The following is a 14,769-nucleotide window of genomic DNA, read 5'->3' on the forward strand; positions in this document are numbered from 1 at the left end:
GCGCGGCTGGAGCGCAGACAGGTGCTCCTCGGAGGCTGGGGACAACCCCTGACAGGAGGTGCCATGTCTGCTGACAGCATAGCCCCCCCACCACCACGGAACCAGCTCAGACTTGGGGTGTGGGTCCTGATGGCTCTCCCATGATTGACAGCCACCCACTGACCATGACCAGTGCTCAAACCAGAGGCCGCAGGAGACGACCAGCCATCTTTGTGCAAAATTTCACAAATGTGGCAGTTCGGCTTTGCCTCAGTGATTCCTAAAGGCAACAGTGTGGCTTTGACTTTCTGGAAAAACAAGGCCAAACCAAACTACTGGGCCTGCTGGTGCCCACATCCCCAGAGGCGGCGCCGGCGGTGTCCTTGGCCCCGGGGCCTGCTTTACCTCACAGGAGGTCAAACATACGCCGACCAGAGAGAGGAGGCATCATTTATTCTTCACAGAAAGTAGCATTTTTATATTTATTCAAATTCGAAACTTTTGATTGTTTTACCAACTCGGTAAACACAGCACATAATCACATGCAGAGCACATATTACAGCACAGCGCAAACCCTTCTAGAATGGCGGTCACCGCTAAATAATTCTGAGGACCAGAAGCTTTGCACGAAGGAATGTGTTAAAGCCACACTTCACTCTGAGTAGGCCAGATGCAGTCAGGTGAACGTGGCCCCAGAGCCAGGTGGAGCCAACACGGGTTCAAGTTCATTCTCGTGCAGCCCAGCCTATGCCATTGTGACAGCACCGACCGCTGTGGTTTCCCAAGGCATTTTAAACCTCCCTGCCCTTTGGACAGGTACCGGGAAGCTCAGTTTCCGTTTTCCTTTTTTTGTTTTTCAACTTCCAACATTTGTGGGAAAAGCGACATTGGCATAGACAGCCCCCCGCTCCCCCTGGTGCTGCCTATGCCTCCGTGCAGAGCAGGAGCGCCCCTCGCACTCCGGGATACCAGCCTTCCGGGATAGCGAGGCTGCCTTTTAAACCACTTAAAAAACCATTAAATTCAGAAGCAAACAAGTTTACAAAAATACTAACCCAGTACATTTTATTATTAATATACCTTAGATCTGATCTTGTACTTTTATCAAAAGGTACTAAAATTTTGCAGAAAATCTAAATGATGGACATATCAATCAAAATAATTCTGAAGAATCTTTCTGAAATGACCCTGAGGAGAACGTCAAATGGTGTTCACTGGTCTCAGTGTATAGAAACTCTGTGACTTTCTGGAATTACAGAAATATCCAATGTAGCCATATGCTGATGGGACTGATGCAAAAAGTTCAGCAGGTTTTTCTGATGTCTCAGCTACCTTTAGTTATTTGTGTGAAAGAATTGCCTTTAACTCACAGACGAGACCGAATTGTGGGTCAGTGTGTCGAGGCGGCATGTTCAGGGTGGGGACAAAGGGCCCACGGTCCTGTGGAGACCGTTTACGAGGATGGGCCTTTCACACGTGCTCTGGTGAGAGCAGCTCTGGAAAGAGAAGCACCAAGATGCGGACGGACGTTATCGACTGATGGCTTTAGCAGCCCCGTAATCCCTTCTTTGATGTCCAGGGTCAATGCAATCCTGGTCCCATCAGGGCAACGAGGAGATTATGAGAAAGAATCTCGCTGTGATCTTTCCTGCAAAGGAAACAGCAATAAAATTTATTGCCCGGTCACAACAGAGGAATTCTTGTAAACGAGTACCTTTGTGGGGCTCTGCCCTCCACTGTGGGGAGAGGACTATGAGTGGAGGACAGGATGAGACCCAGGCCACATCTCACAGCCCTGAAAATGGGGTTTATAGCTGAACCACAGCCATTCGCCTTGCTCACACATGGCTGTGAAAGCCAGCGCTGTAACTTAGGCCTCATTCACAAGACAAGACACAAAAGAGAGAGCCTGTTTCAGACCTGCATTCACTCCAATTGCTTTCAGACAGTCTCAGCTACACTGTGACAGATGCGAGCACTGCCCGCATCACGCTGTGCGGCGCTATGCGCATTCTGCCTTCAGGGGTGGAACCTCCTTCCTGAGGAGCCTTACGATTCTACCAACATCCACAACACAGGACCACATACAGATGGACGCCGTGGCTGCCGCTGGGGTCTGGTGGCCGGCGCTGCGGCCTGTCTTTCGGTGAGTGGAGTCCCAGCTCCTGAGCCTCTGGGCACTTAAAAACAGGAAGGCTTTTTGCTCGAGGGCTCGACTCCTGTTCCTGCTGAACTGAGCCAGTGTGTAAAATGAGAACTGATATCAGCTCAGTAGGCACCGGAGGGCGGGTCCAATCGACAGCCCGGAGAAGCAGTGCCTCAGCTGGGAGCTGCTCGTCGTTGTCCGCTGGGGGCTGCAGAAGACACAGAAACCTGGGCTGCAAATATAAGAAAGAGTCACGGTGCTTGGGGAAGGAAACAAGGCTCTCCTTTAAAAGCGACCGGCCCAACTCACATGCAATCGACCGCTGACATAGTTTTACTTGACTTTTGTGATGCGTTTGGTTTTAGTTTTCTATAAGATTCATATTTTTGCAGCTTTCAACACATTTGACCTTTCAGAGAGAAATCTAGTTAGTAGATTTATAGTTCCGTAGACTTTTGGTATATTCCTTGCATTCGCGACAGGAGAAAGTGCATCCTTGGGGCCGAGCAGGTCTCTCCTCCTCCAGAATCGCGCTCGGCCCCTGAGCTGACCACTCAGCAGTGGCCTCTGCCCCAGTGGCTCCAACTTAACTGTCCCCATCTCACCTTCTCTTCAGGTGCAGAACTTAGCCACTGTGAACAAAGCGGAAACCAGTCACTGTTCACCAATCAGCTAAGCTCTGCACCTCGTCAGAGAGGTCGTCGGCTGGGCTTAATGAAAGGGCCGGTGAGCGTCTTCCACGGTTGCTGGCTTCTTCTGCTTCCAGACAAGAGCTACGCGATGCGCCTGTTCTCCAAACTGCAGAGAGAAAGTGACTATGGCTTCTGGAGGAGCAGCCAAGGTCGTGGTTGCGTGGTAATCCCTGGCAATGTGATTTTAATCTTAAGTCACAAATCAGCATGCCAGGAACCCAAGCAGCCAGAGCACTCTGGAGCCGCCGTGCCTGCACGCTCACAGCCCACCCGCATGCGCCGGGGTCCTCGGACACGAGGCGATGACACCAGCTCCAGGCCTGCTGTGCTACCGAATGGGTTTTATTCTCTTGTTGTTCATTTATTTTACATCCCAGAGGTATAACTTTTTAAACAAAGGACTCAGAAATAACCATACAAATGCCAGTGCAGTTCTGGGATGTGACACTGAAAAATGCACCGACTAGACTGTGGCAGAATTAGTGAAGAGACGGCTGTCCTTGCCTTCAACCCTTAGGGCACAGATTCTAAGTGGTCTGAGGGGTGTGGGTGTGTGCGGGTGGTGGGGCTCTCAGGCTGGGAAGGATCCCCAACTGCTGGAAGTACAAGTCACTCATCTTCACTGAGAAAGTGGGAGTGGGGATCGGGGGCATGCACGTGACCCCCAGTTCACTTGGAAGGGACAGGAAGAACAATTTCAGAGGAGAGGGGAGAAAGCAGCGGACTCGTCACCAGGACCAGTCCTCTGCCTGGGGTAAAAAACTCGCGAGTCATGAGAGCTGTGTGCCCGCTGTGGTTCCCACAACTTGGAACACAGGGACGGAGCTGTCTGGTCTGCTCAGCGTAGTTTCACAGACTTCAAGAAACACAAACTCTCCATGAAATTAAACATCTAAAGAGACATATGATTCATACTGATTACTGTGTGAGGCTGGCAACAAGGTAGCTATGTAACAGCTGTTTTTTTAAACTGGCCCGTCTGTGATGAGGACCTGGGGCTGGCCTGGGAGGTGGGGGCGGTCTGGGGAGTGTCCGCACGCGGCTATCTCGCCACGAGAGGGACAATCACTGCCACTAGTGCCACTACTTCCTCTTCCTGGCACATGTGGTTCCTTGGCTCTTCTGGAAGAACAGGATCATACTTTAGAAAAACTTTTTTTCTCTTCTCAGTACTAAAGTTCTTTCAGATAAATAAGATACTTAAACATACTAGACAAAAATGGATTTTCTAGAGTTAAATATTAGAAGCAAACTAATGTCCAACAAGAGGTTAAGAAGGCCAACACGAAATATTAAATATCCAATAGAACTGTATTCATAGAGAAGCTACATAACATGAAAAATAGCTTGAGATTTGATGTTCAGCTTAAAAAAAAAATTACAAAATTAGACATACCCTATTATAGCATGTAAAACTTTGCAGAAAAGCTGAGAAGACACAGAAATGATCATTGTTAGAGCAAAAAATACACTTATAATTCCACAGTTCTACATTAAAACTTTATATACCATTGCTAAATTACTTTTAAAACTCAGAAACCTACATTTAAAACCTAACTGCTAGGATGTAAATCTAGCAGGTCGATTACAAGCGCAATTAACAGAAGCAGCACAGTAAGTAATTTAGGACCTCCATTGCTATGTACGCCAAGGCGAACTTCCGCTCCAGCGCAAGGTAGACTGCAAGCCAGCCTGAGACATGTGGTGTGGAGGCGTGTGTGGCGCTGGGGCGGGAGGACCTCCTGCCAGCCTCCTAAGGCAGGCGGGGACACCCTGAAGAACCTCAAGTTCTCGTGGAGCCCAGGAGGACAAAATGTCTGCGTGTAGCTCAGGGTTTGGAGTAACCTGGTAATGTGCCCCTGTGTCAGCCTTCACCTCGAAGACTAGGGGTCAACACTTCCATGGGGCTTCCCAGGTCACCTTCTAACCCAACTCGAGATGTTCTCCTCCTCTGACTTTTGTTCCTACAAGTAAAACCGAACTGGCCAAAACAATGCCGAGGAGCGTTGTCCTGCCTGGGGTGGGCCGCCTCTGCTTTCTGGTGGCCACTCACCAGATGAGTGCTGCAGAGACTCAGCCTCATGAGGCCAGCCGGCACCTTGCTCTCCAAAGCCACAAGGCCACCCGAGGTGGAGCGGAGGACTGATGCTGTAGGTGCTCTCGGCTCACCATTTGACTACTGATTTGGCTCCTATGAGAAATCTCTGGTAGAAGCAAACAATGGAGAAAGGAAAAGGAGGGAATTACCTCTTAAAATAACATCTCGGCCACCACCTGAGCTGAGCATCTATCCATCTGCTCCTTGGTCAGCTCAAAGCAGCTTCGGGCAAGCTGCTGCTGCCTGACATCCTCGCTCACCATCAGCTCCCCGTAGAGATACACGCCCATGGCCTGCGGGGAGGAGCGGGGTGGGTAGAGGGTGTGAGAAAAAGAAAACATGCATCCACACGTGCATAGTCTGTGCTGGTTTCACACAAACTTGCTGGTCTGGAAATTACAAAGACTAGAAGAGAAGAGACAGTTGAACAGCTGTACTTTAGGAACCTGAAGTTTTCAATCCCCATCTCTTTCTAGTTTTCACTGAAACTCCAAGGAATTCTTATCAGCTCCGTCAACAGAACTCTAATGATTTCACTGGTGACAAAGCGATGATACAGTGAACATTTCTCCCGTGACAACATGTCAGGATCGCTCTGGACAGAGACAGAGGGGGTCCGATAACGACCACCACAGAAGCCTGTGCAGCTGAAGGGAGCACCGAAGGGCTGTGCCTGTGTCACAAAGACACAGATCTTCCCCCAGCAAGGTGTGTCCCTGGGTGTTGCTGGGAAATGAAGGCCGCCATGCCACATGGCAGCCACGGGTGGGAAGGATCACTGCGCCACTGGGAAGAGCTGCCTGCCGCTCCAGCCCAGCCTGACCGTGTTCCCTCAACCACCCCGCCCTGACGGCGAACACTGGCCCTTCTGTTTCAAACACAACGCTGCAAAGACTCACATCTACATAACTGGCTGTTGTTAAAACTGTAGGAAAAATGTTCTGGAAGACCAAAAGACCCCTTTGGTTCTGCCTTCTCTCGTTCCAAGCTTAATTACGCCATGGATTACATTCTGTTAGAGCAAATTAAAAGAAGGATCTCACAGATAGCGCAAGACAAAAACTTGGTCTAGTTGCAGTTCAAAAATTCTTTCCTGAAAAGGCTGCGATCTGGTCACCCTTATTTGGCAAAGACCATGGTTCTAAGTATATTGCAGTTAATTTTGGTTTTCCAAATAAATCTTAAGCTTCTCTTGCATTTTGTCCTTTTACTCCCTCCCATGTTTCCAAACACCTCCTGCTCTCCTGTGCAAATGTGACATTTCTTCTGGTACAAAGTCATGTATTTTCCTCTGTGGGAATACAGAGCCCTTACTTGCTGGCAGCCCCCCATACTTGGGCCCTTTCAAAAGTCCTTTTGTTTGCCCTCGCCCCACTCTCCGCCCCAATGAAACACGGCTCCATTCTGTCAGCCCACAGTGCTCGGCAGCGAGCTCGCTCACGGCACACAGTGGTCCCGCCAACGGGGACGGGCTGCAGGCCGACTTCCAGCAGCAGACAGAACCCATGGCACATGCACTGCCATCGACAGCCACGCTGGGACAGGCGTGGGTAGGTGCAGAGGTGGCAAGGAGGACATCCCCGAACGGCCACGCGTGCACATGCTTCCCGCAGGCCCCCTTGGAAGATGACTGCTTTCCCCTGGTGAACACTGAGTAAAGTTCTCACAGGAAAGACACTCACCACAGGGGCCTGGCCGGCAGGGACAGGCACAGACACAGACCAGACTGTTCAAGCCAACCAGGGCTGTCCCAGTCAATTCTTCACATACTTTAGATCGGGGCCAAGTGAAGACACAGACACGGCAGCACCAAGCTACAACCTTGATCTGAGGTTTGGCGGCGCTGTGCTGTCGGCGAGTTTCGCTTGGTACAGCCGTGGGCCACAGCAAGGTCAAACCAAAGGCACCTCGAAGGGGCTTGGCTCAGTGCTAAAGTGACACCGAGAGAGGGAAAATCAGATCAAGAGTGGGGCAGGTAAGCACCTATCCACTTCCTGAAAATCTCTGGAAAATGTTTAAATATTTGTTATAAAAGAGGTCTGCGACTTGGCCCCTGCGTTAAGTATACGGGATAGTCAGGGGACAACATTTAGAGAACCCCGTTAGCTGAAAAGTGAAACTTACTTGATCCTCCTGAAGGAATCTCTCCACATTTTTGTACGCTTCTGTGTATTTGTGCTTAACAATGAGTTCACACCACCGATGGCGAACCTTAAGGAATGAGAGAAAATCCAGTGAGCAACAAACTCGTAGGTTTTCTTAGCCAAATGAGTTTAATGATCGAGTGCTTCTGTGTTAGAAAAAGTTACAGTGGTCCCCTCATCCTCAGGGGATACGTTCCAATTCCCCGCAAGCAAAACTTTCTCCTTCGCAATTTCACAGAAGGTTCCTTCTTGCCACAGACCTTAGCAACCTGGGTTTATTTTGCCTTTCCTTATTAGGTCAAGAACGTTCACCTTTGCACTTAAAGTAAGTACTTTATGGCTTCTCTTTGGCATATCCGAATTCTCAGTATCACTACTCTTGTGTACTTCTGGGCCATCATTAAGTAAAAGGAGGATGACCCGGACACAAGCACTGTGAGATACTGTGACAGTCGATCTGATCGCCGAGGCGGCTACTTAGTGACTAAAGGGAGGGGAGCATACACAACATGGAGGCACCGGACAAAGGGGTGAGTCATGCCCTGGGCGGGACAGAGTGGGATGGAGTGAGATTTCATCATGCTACTCATAACAGCACGCAATATAAAACTTAAGAATTGTTTATTTCTGGAATTTTCCATTTAATGTTTTCAGACTACAGTTGACAGTGAGTAACTGAAACCACAGATAAGGGGGGGGCTACTGTATTCTCTAAAGTATATTAACAATGTTGACACTTTTAATTTTTAAGTTTCGTTTCAGTTTTCTTTTACAAAGTTCCTTTATAACAGGAGGATTGTTAGTCAACTTTAGGGGAGAAAAGTGCATATTTCAGCTAGCTGTTCTGGTGTTTTTCAACCCAAATTTGAAAGATAAAGGTAAACACAAAATGTAACTGGGAAATTAAATGCGCATCCTAAGGCAGCTGGTGCTGTGCCCTACAGTTTGCTGTCAGTGAAGGTTTCCGACCGTAACTACTTAACTTCCTGAAATAACCAGTATGGTTCGATGCTGTCCATTTTAACAATAAACAAAGTAAAGCAGAAAAACACTGCTTTTCACATTCCTGAGAAGACGCAAAGTGTGCCTTCTGAGGCATTTTGGGGTGTCTGCCAGAGGGGGAAGGAAGACCGCCTTGATGCAAGGAGCTCCTGCTGCAGGTTTGTACAACATACTAAAAATAGGCCAGCTAAATCTGGATGCTGTTCAGTGAAGATACACTTTACTGAAGGTTTACCAGCAGTTATTTGCCAGGAACACCCGCCCCACACATACACACAAATACCCCTATAGACAAAATGGAAGTCTGATCCCAGCACTGCTTGCCTCTGATGATAGAGGCAGAGCTCCCAGCATCTCTTGACACTTGAGACACATTCTTTTTACATGGAAATTCTACCTGAATTTGGTTTTCAGAATGCAGTTTCAGGCCATTTTCTACTTGCGTCAAAGCCCTCTCAGTTACGCCCATTTTAGCAGCCTACCATTTTATATTCCATTGTCAGTTCAACACCAGCCATACATGGAAGTGATTATGTGTGTTTGAAATAGCCTCTTTCCATCACTCTTTATTTTTACTGCCTTTGAAAGAGGGAGACCTTTTAAAGGACTCCATTTGTGGCAACAGTAAAATATAAGCAATTTCATCATTTTGGTTGGGGCCCCTATAAATTATATCATTACTCAGTGACCAGGCCAGATCTCTCCTGTAATCTGCTCTAAATGGATTTATATGCCAACAATTAGGAATGAAGGAAAGAAACAAATCTTTTGGAAAGAATCCTTCCCCAAGGCTGGAGTGAGCTCCCAGACAGGTGTTGATTTGGGGTCTCTGGTGGCCCTGCCCTCTGCTTGTGGGCAGCCAGGCCCTTTGCACTTGTAAGGACAGAGCACCCAATCAATTTTTACATCCCTGAAGGAATTTCAGAGGTGCACGGAAATGAGCTAATAGCCTCAGACCATCACATCAACAAAAGGGAAGAAGCCACTCAGACTGGTCGGATCTCGAAAGTCTTTCCATCTTCAATAAAATGTTCTTTCCTATACAATCAATAGAAATTAACGGCAGACCATAAAAGGGAAAGGGCGGCCCCTGAAACATTATGAGCAGAAAGAACAAGTGAAGAGCTCAGAGAAGCCGGCTCCTCATACCACACCAATCTGAGGAAGACATTGGAAAAATCGGATCCCCACTCCCGCGCTGTGGTCCTAGTGCCAAAGGCCATGCAGTGCAGAAACCCAAATGGCTCCCTTGGGTGCCTCTACCTACCCCTTTTGTTTTCTCCCAAGTCACGGTCATCTAAATGCCTCAGACACCACCAGCCCCCGGCCATGCCCCACAGGTGTCTCTTGTTTGTGAGCCCCGAGGGCCGCCACACAGGAGAGACAGTCAGGAGACCAGGGATGCTGCTCTGCCACCTGCTCTGGGCCCTCGGAGCAGAGTCTCACTCTTCACAACTGCACACTGCGAACAGTCTTTGCACCAACTTTTAGTGTGGTCACGTATGGAAAAACTGTCAGCTTCGGAATGTTTGAACGACTTAGATTTATGTGACCTGAGCACACCATGCCTCTGACAATGACTGCTGTTTGTCACTCTAAAATTTGGGGGCAAGTTTATTTTTCAGATTTGACTTTGAGAATGGAGGGTTTAGCTGGTCATTTTTCCTTCCTGTGCTTTCCTTCATCTTATTCACGCATACAGAAATAACAAAGCATATTTCCTAGTAGGATAAGGCCCCCAGAGGGGTGGGCAGGAGGCAGGGCGGTCCCACCGTGACTGGAAGAAGGCCCAGAGACAGCCTAGTGAAAGAGGCTCTTTCACAATCGATATGAAGTCAGCATTTCCATTTCTCTTACTGTTAAAAATAGTTTATTGTCACGATTAATAAGAGATCTAGTCTTCTGACCCCTGAAGGCTGACATGGCATCCAGGAAGTACAGACCAACCTCCCTCTCCCCACTCCACGATGAGCAGAAAAAAACAACAACCCTTTTCATTGCAAAAGAGCTCAACTCATTTCAATATTTTAATGACAGGATGTTTAAAAGACATCAGAGATGCTGTGTGAGGCTGAGGGCCCAACAGATATTTCTTGCTCCAGCGCAGCGTTTTCACTTCTCTTAGCAGTTCTCTGAGAAACAAAGAGAATCCCTATTTTTTTTATCCCCTAAATTGTTTTTATCACCTTTGAAATCTCCTTAACCACTTGCCATCATATGGAACCGGGGTCTTCCTGAAAAGCAGCAGCAAAGTGACATTTGCCTCAATTTTCTTCAGCAGTATTTCCATAGTGGGCACTAATGGAACAGCCCCTTTCTCCAGGTCACTGAGAAACTTAAAAAAATTCTTGACAATCTGTCACATCCTTGTATCAAGCTCCTTTCTCCGCTGGCAGTGGAGGAAAGTGGAGTTCTCTGTGCCGGGGGAGCACGAGCCAAAAGATTCAGAAGCAGATCTCTCAAAAGAGAGCTGCCTGTTCGGCAAATTTTGCTCTTCTTTATTTTCCAACAGGTTAATTAATGGGGGTAGTGGTCACCTTGTCTTTTAACTTCCAGTGAGATTAAAAACAAAACAAAACAAAACGCCGCACACATCCACAACAAGCCTTCACTCCATCTGCGGCTCCTTGGCTCTGTTCGTCCAGTTCCGTCGCCTCGTGCGTGCACACACAGCCCGTGACTTATCAGTCACACTTGAAATATTCATATTTTCTTATACTTCAACTGTGTCTCAATAGAGATGAAAAGATTTAATGACTTTTCAATGGCTCAAATTCACAAAGTCACTCTAAACTCATGCTAGAAATCACTGGAAGCCTGGAGTCAGCAAACATGTTAGCTGAACACCACCAACACGGTCAGGTTGGGCAGACAAGAAATAAGGGGCAAGGACAAGAAAGGGGAAGGAGGCAGGGAGAGACGAGGGGCAGATGGAGGCAGGAGGGCAGGAAGAGAGTAAAAAAGCTGGAGAAAATCAGAAGCAGGCCGTGCAGGAGTGGGAAGAGCAGAGCTGTGGTGAGGGGCAGAGCCTGCTTGCTTCCTGAGCACGCGCCCAGCTTTTCTTCACTGAGTCTTCAGGGCAAACAGCAGCTGGACCCAGCCCCACTCCCTGCCAGTCAGGGCCAGGACACGTGTCCCCACCGCACACAGCAGTGCTGAGGATTCCATACCATGTGTGAATGATTAGCACAGTGTCTGGCACAAATAAGGTAAGAAGAAGAACAAAGGGAATTTAGGTCCCCAATTCTTCCCACAAAGTCACAATGAAATTGTGATATACAATGTGCAGGTACAGGTGTGCACTTCTAACTACTTTGGTCTAATAAAAATCACTTTGGAATTCTGTTTTAACAAAGCGTTCTGCTCGAAGGACACTGAGCAGAAAAATGATGTGGGTGCTGCCCTCAGTGCATACGTGGGTTTTAACAGAGCGGTGCTGGGTCACATCACTGCAGATGGATTCTAGAAGTCTGCAGGTTTCTGAAGCCTCCACAAACAGAAAGTGATGAGTGCACAGACATCAGTGCTCTCCCAAGAGTGCCCAAGAATATGACAGGTTCTTTGGGGATGGGTACAGATGGGAGGGTCTTAGAATTGGGGATGGGGAGAATAAAGCGTAGGTATGCAGAAGCCAATTCATGTCAGACCCACATTTAATGACAGAATAAAAACCCTCCAATGAACCATATAACTGCTCCTGGATGGTGGGCCTCCAATCCACAGTATGGATTCCACCAGGAGAATAGTGTGTGTCTATGGTAACAGGTGTTAGCCACTGGGGAGACCTGAGCAGACATGGGGGGCCTGGGTATCCAAAAGGTATTTTGCAGAACACAAAAACACAGGGCTCTGGCTCTAAGGCTGGTGGCTCATTTATTCCAAACACATTCGCAGCAGCCAACACACATACGCATTCAACATGCACATGTGTACACACACAGAAACCAAAGTTTCTTTTTTTTATACTTTCTCTCACTATACTCAACGCATTGATATTTTCTTTTCTTTTTTTAATGCTGGTTGGTGACCTACTAAACTGATTTCATGACCGACTGTGTTTGGATATCCCAAACTAAAGGCCTGGGTCTGTCACTCACTGGGCCTGTAAGTTCGGCTCGCTGCTCTAAACACTCTTCCCTGATCCCGCTCCCCTCCCTAGGATGGGGGGTCGGAAGAGCTTCAGCCCCTCTGGGCTGCAACGGGAACCCACCGAGGACACCCAGGCAAGTGCTAGGATAGTGATTCCCATATAGTAAGTGCTTGCAGGAGTAGCATGTTTCTGGCTTTGGCTACTTCGAAATTCATTATTTACTAAATTTGTAAAAACCTTGGGAGTATTAATTCCAAGAAGTGTTTGTTAACTGGTGAAATGACAGAGCAAGGTGGCTGTCGGGTGACTGCTGCTGGCTGAGGGTGGCCCTGCACATGTGTGAGGCAGAGTATGTGCGGAAAAAAGGCACTGACAGGGCAGGGCCAGGCTCGGGGGGCAGGAGGGCTGGACTGAGTCTCAGATTCCCAGCAGAGCACAGGAAGCAGGGGGTGCCACCAAGGAAGGTCCCAGAGGCCTGGGAATTTGTAAAGACAGATGGCTCGGCCTTGCGCCAGCATCAGCCCCAGTTGCACGGCACCTCTGCCATTTCAAGAAAGTTCTCGCTACCTAAAAGGCTCGGCTGAGCTGACTTCTGGCTCAGAAATACACAGTACAAAATGAATGAAGCCTCTTCTCTGATTTCCACCAGTGCCTGAAAAATGGCAACTGCCCTTAGGGTCTCTGTATTCACAAACCATGTCTCAGATTCAGAGGACAAGTCCTGTGTCCTGACAGGTACCTCCGTGGTATAACTATGACCTTAAGCAGAACATGCTGGGCCTCCCTCGCATTAAATGTTCTATCCTGGAAATGGGAGAGGAAAATTGTTAAAGGACGACCCTACTCCCTACCTCAATCTCTTCTCGTCCTGAGATATTTTAATGGATCTGGAACCCATTGCCTACTAGACTCTAGAATGGAGTCAGCAAATGTTTTCTGTCAAAGGCCAGAGAGTGAACAGTTTTGGCTTTTCAGTCTTTGGCATCATATCACAAAAGCAGCCCTAGACAATATGTGAACGAGCATGAAGCATGCAGTCTTCAGATAAAACTTCATTTACAAAAACAGGCTATAGGGTGGACTGCCTCAGCTCTAGTTCACTGGCCCTTGCTCTATCGTAGGGGCCTTGCACTAGGCTTCCAGAGGCACAGGCAGTGGTACGCCAGGAAATTTTAACACCCCGAATCTACCAGCATGATGTCGCAGAACCTCATGGCTGGTTCTGGCCAGTTTCAGCCTTGTGCTGGCAGGAACACACAAGAGCGTTACTGAATTCGGGGCCTTCAAATCCTATCCCTTTCTCTATGGATTAAATTCTTTCTGCACATGCAAACCCGCTCTGGCATTCCTTCTGCTGAGGCAGAGCATCTCCCAGGCCTACGAGCCCAGCACAAATGCAGATATAAGGTGCCGCGTGTGGGTAGTGACCCTGACAGTGAGACATAGCCTTTAAGAAGAGTAACTCCTAAGTCAGCTCGCTCCGATTCAATCAATCCATGACAAGACGACATACCTCTGTGAATCACTACATACTTCAAATCCCATATTTATTAACATTTTACAATTCCCAATACTCTTTTATAAAAAATTTTATCTCAATTTTTTCTAATTTCAACTTTAGATTGTTTTCTGTTAAACTACTTCTAAGAAATAAAAATTCTTATATGGGAATGCGCCCCATAGCCTGCTTATTATCTAATAAAATAATTTTCCAAAGTGGTTTTCAAACTTTTCTTGAACATAATTCTTCTAACTTTTAATAAGAATCTAAGCTGGAACTCCAGTATACAAAGACAGACTAAAGAGAAGAATGTCAGTGGGTTCTTCTAGCAGTTGAAATATTCATGTCAGGTAAAAAACAGTGTTAAATAGTAAACTCCTTCCTTGGAGGTGGAGTTTGAAAACTAGCATCTTACGAAAGCATTACTGTGCCTGCAGGATAAATGGAATCGCAGAGGCTGAGCAGATACTGCTATAGGCATAAGACAATAAATTAGTCCTAATAACTTCTAATAGCTAATATTCCCAACTTTGTTCTGGTAGCCACTGTGCCATCAACAAAGTATATGAGACAGTCAAAGTCACAGAGAGTGAATCAACCGTGTTGCTTCTGTCACCGCGATCCTGGAGCCAGGGTCTGGTTTGGTGTATACTCACTGCCATGCCTGAAAAGCATCTATGGCTCTTGTAGGTAGCTGCTTCTAGCTGCTTCCTTTGCTTTATTTTTAAATGTTTCAAAATTATAAACAGATAACTCTGCACAAATAGATAACACGATGAATGTGAAATCCTAGCCATTCGGTCAAATTCACTTCTGATCTTTACAACGGCAGCAGTCAGTGTGGATATATTGTGTGCTACCATCTCTCCACTTACCACTGTTGGATTCACTAGCTTAGTGCAGCCTACATTCCTTCACTTAAAAACTCACGACAAGGTATTCCCTTCTGTTAATATACTAGAGCTCCATCCACTCCATCACTCTGATGCTGCCAGAAAGTCTTAAGCATGTCTCAGGAAGTCCCAAACTGTGTTAACCGCCTTTAGAAGAAGGCTGTGAGGGGCCGGCAGACAAAGGGGACAAGTGTGTCTTCGGTCACACTAGATGGCACCGCTGT

The 14,769-nt window shown here is 47.5% G+C and overlaps 1 protein-coding gene across 10 annotated transcripts in view; it reads right to left on the minus strand.

The window, feature by feature from the left end:
- Positions 1–429: 429 nt before the first annotated feature.
- The window catches only part of AOPEP (aminopeptidase O (putative)), a 333,589-nt gene continuing 319,249 nt past the window's right edge, over positions 430–14,769 (minus strand). For 2 of the 10 annotated variants that reach the window (XR_005656717.1, XR_005656719.1), the window contains exons 15-18: positions 7,040–7,126; positions 6,598–6,844; positions 5,065–5,208; positions 430–1,627 (exon numbers count right to left, since the gene is read on the minus strand). Coding sequence is in view for 3 of the 10 variants with exons in the window: in XM_039880464.1 (XP_039736398.1) it covers positions 5,068–5,208; positions 7,040–7,126 (228 nt within the window). In the remaining 7 variants the exon portion in view is untranslated. Of the gene's footprint in view, positions 2,924–5,064; positions 5,209–6,597; positions 6,845–7,039; positions 7,127–14,769 lie in introns of those variants that run through there. The other 8 variants (XR_005656715.1, XR_005656716.1, XM_039880464.1 and 5 more) reach the window with 8 other exon arrangements.

This window comes from Pteropus medius, unplaced genomic scaffold (genome assembly GCF_902729225.1).
Source record: "Pteropus medius unplaced genomic scaffold, Ma_sr-lr_union100, whole genome shotgun sequence".
NCBI classification, from domain to species: Eukaryota; Metazoa; Chordata; class Mammalia; order Chiroptera; family Pteropodidae; genus Pteropus; species Pteropus medius.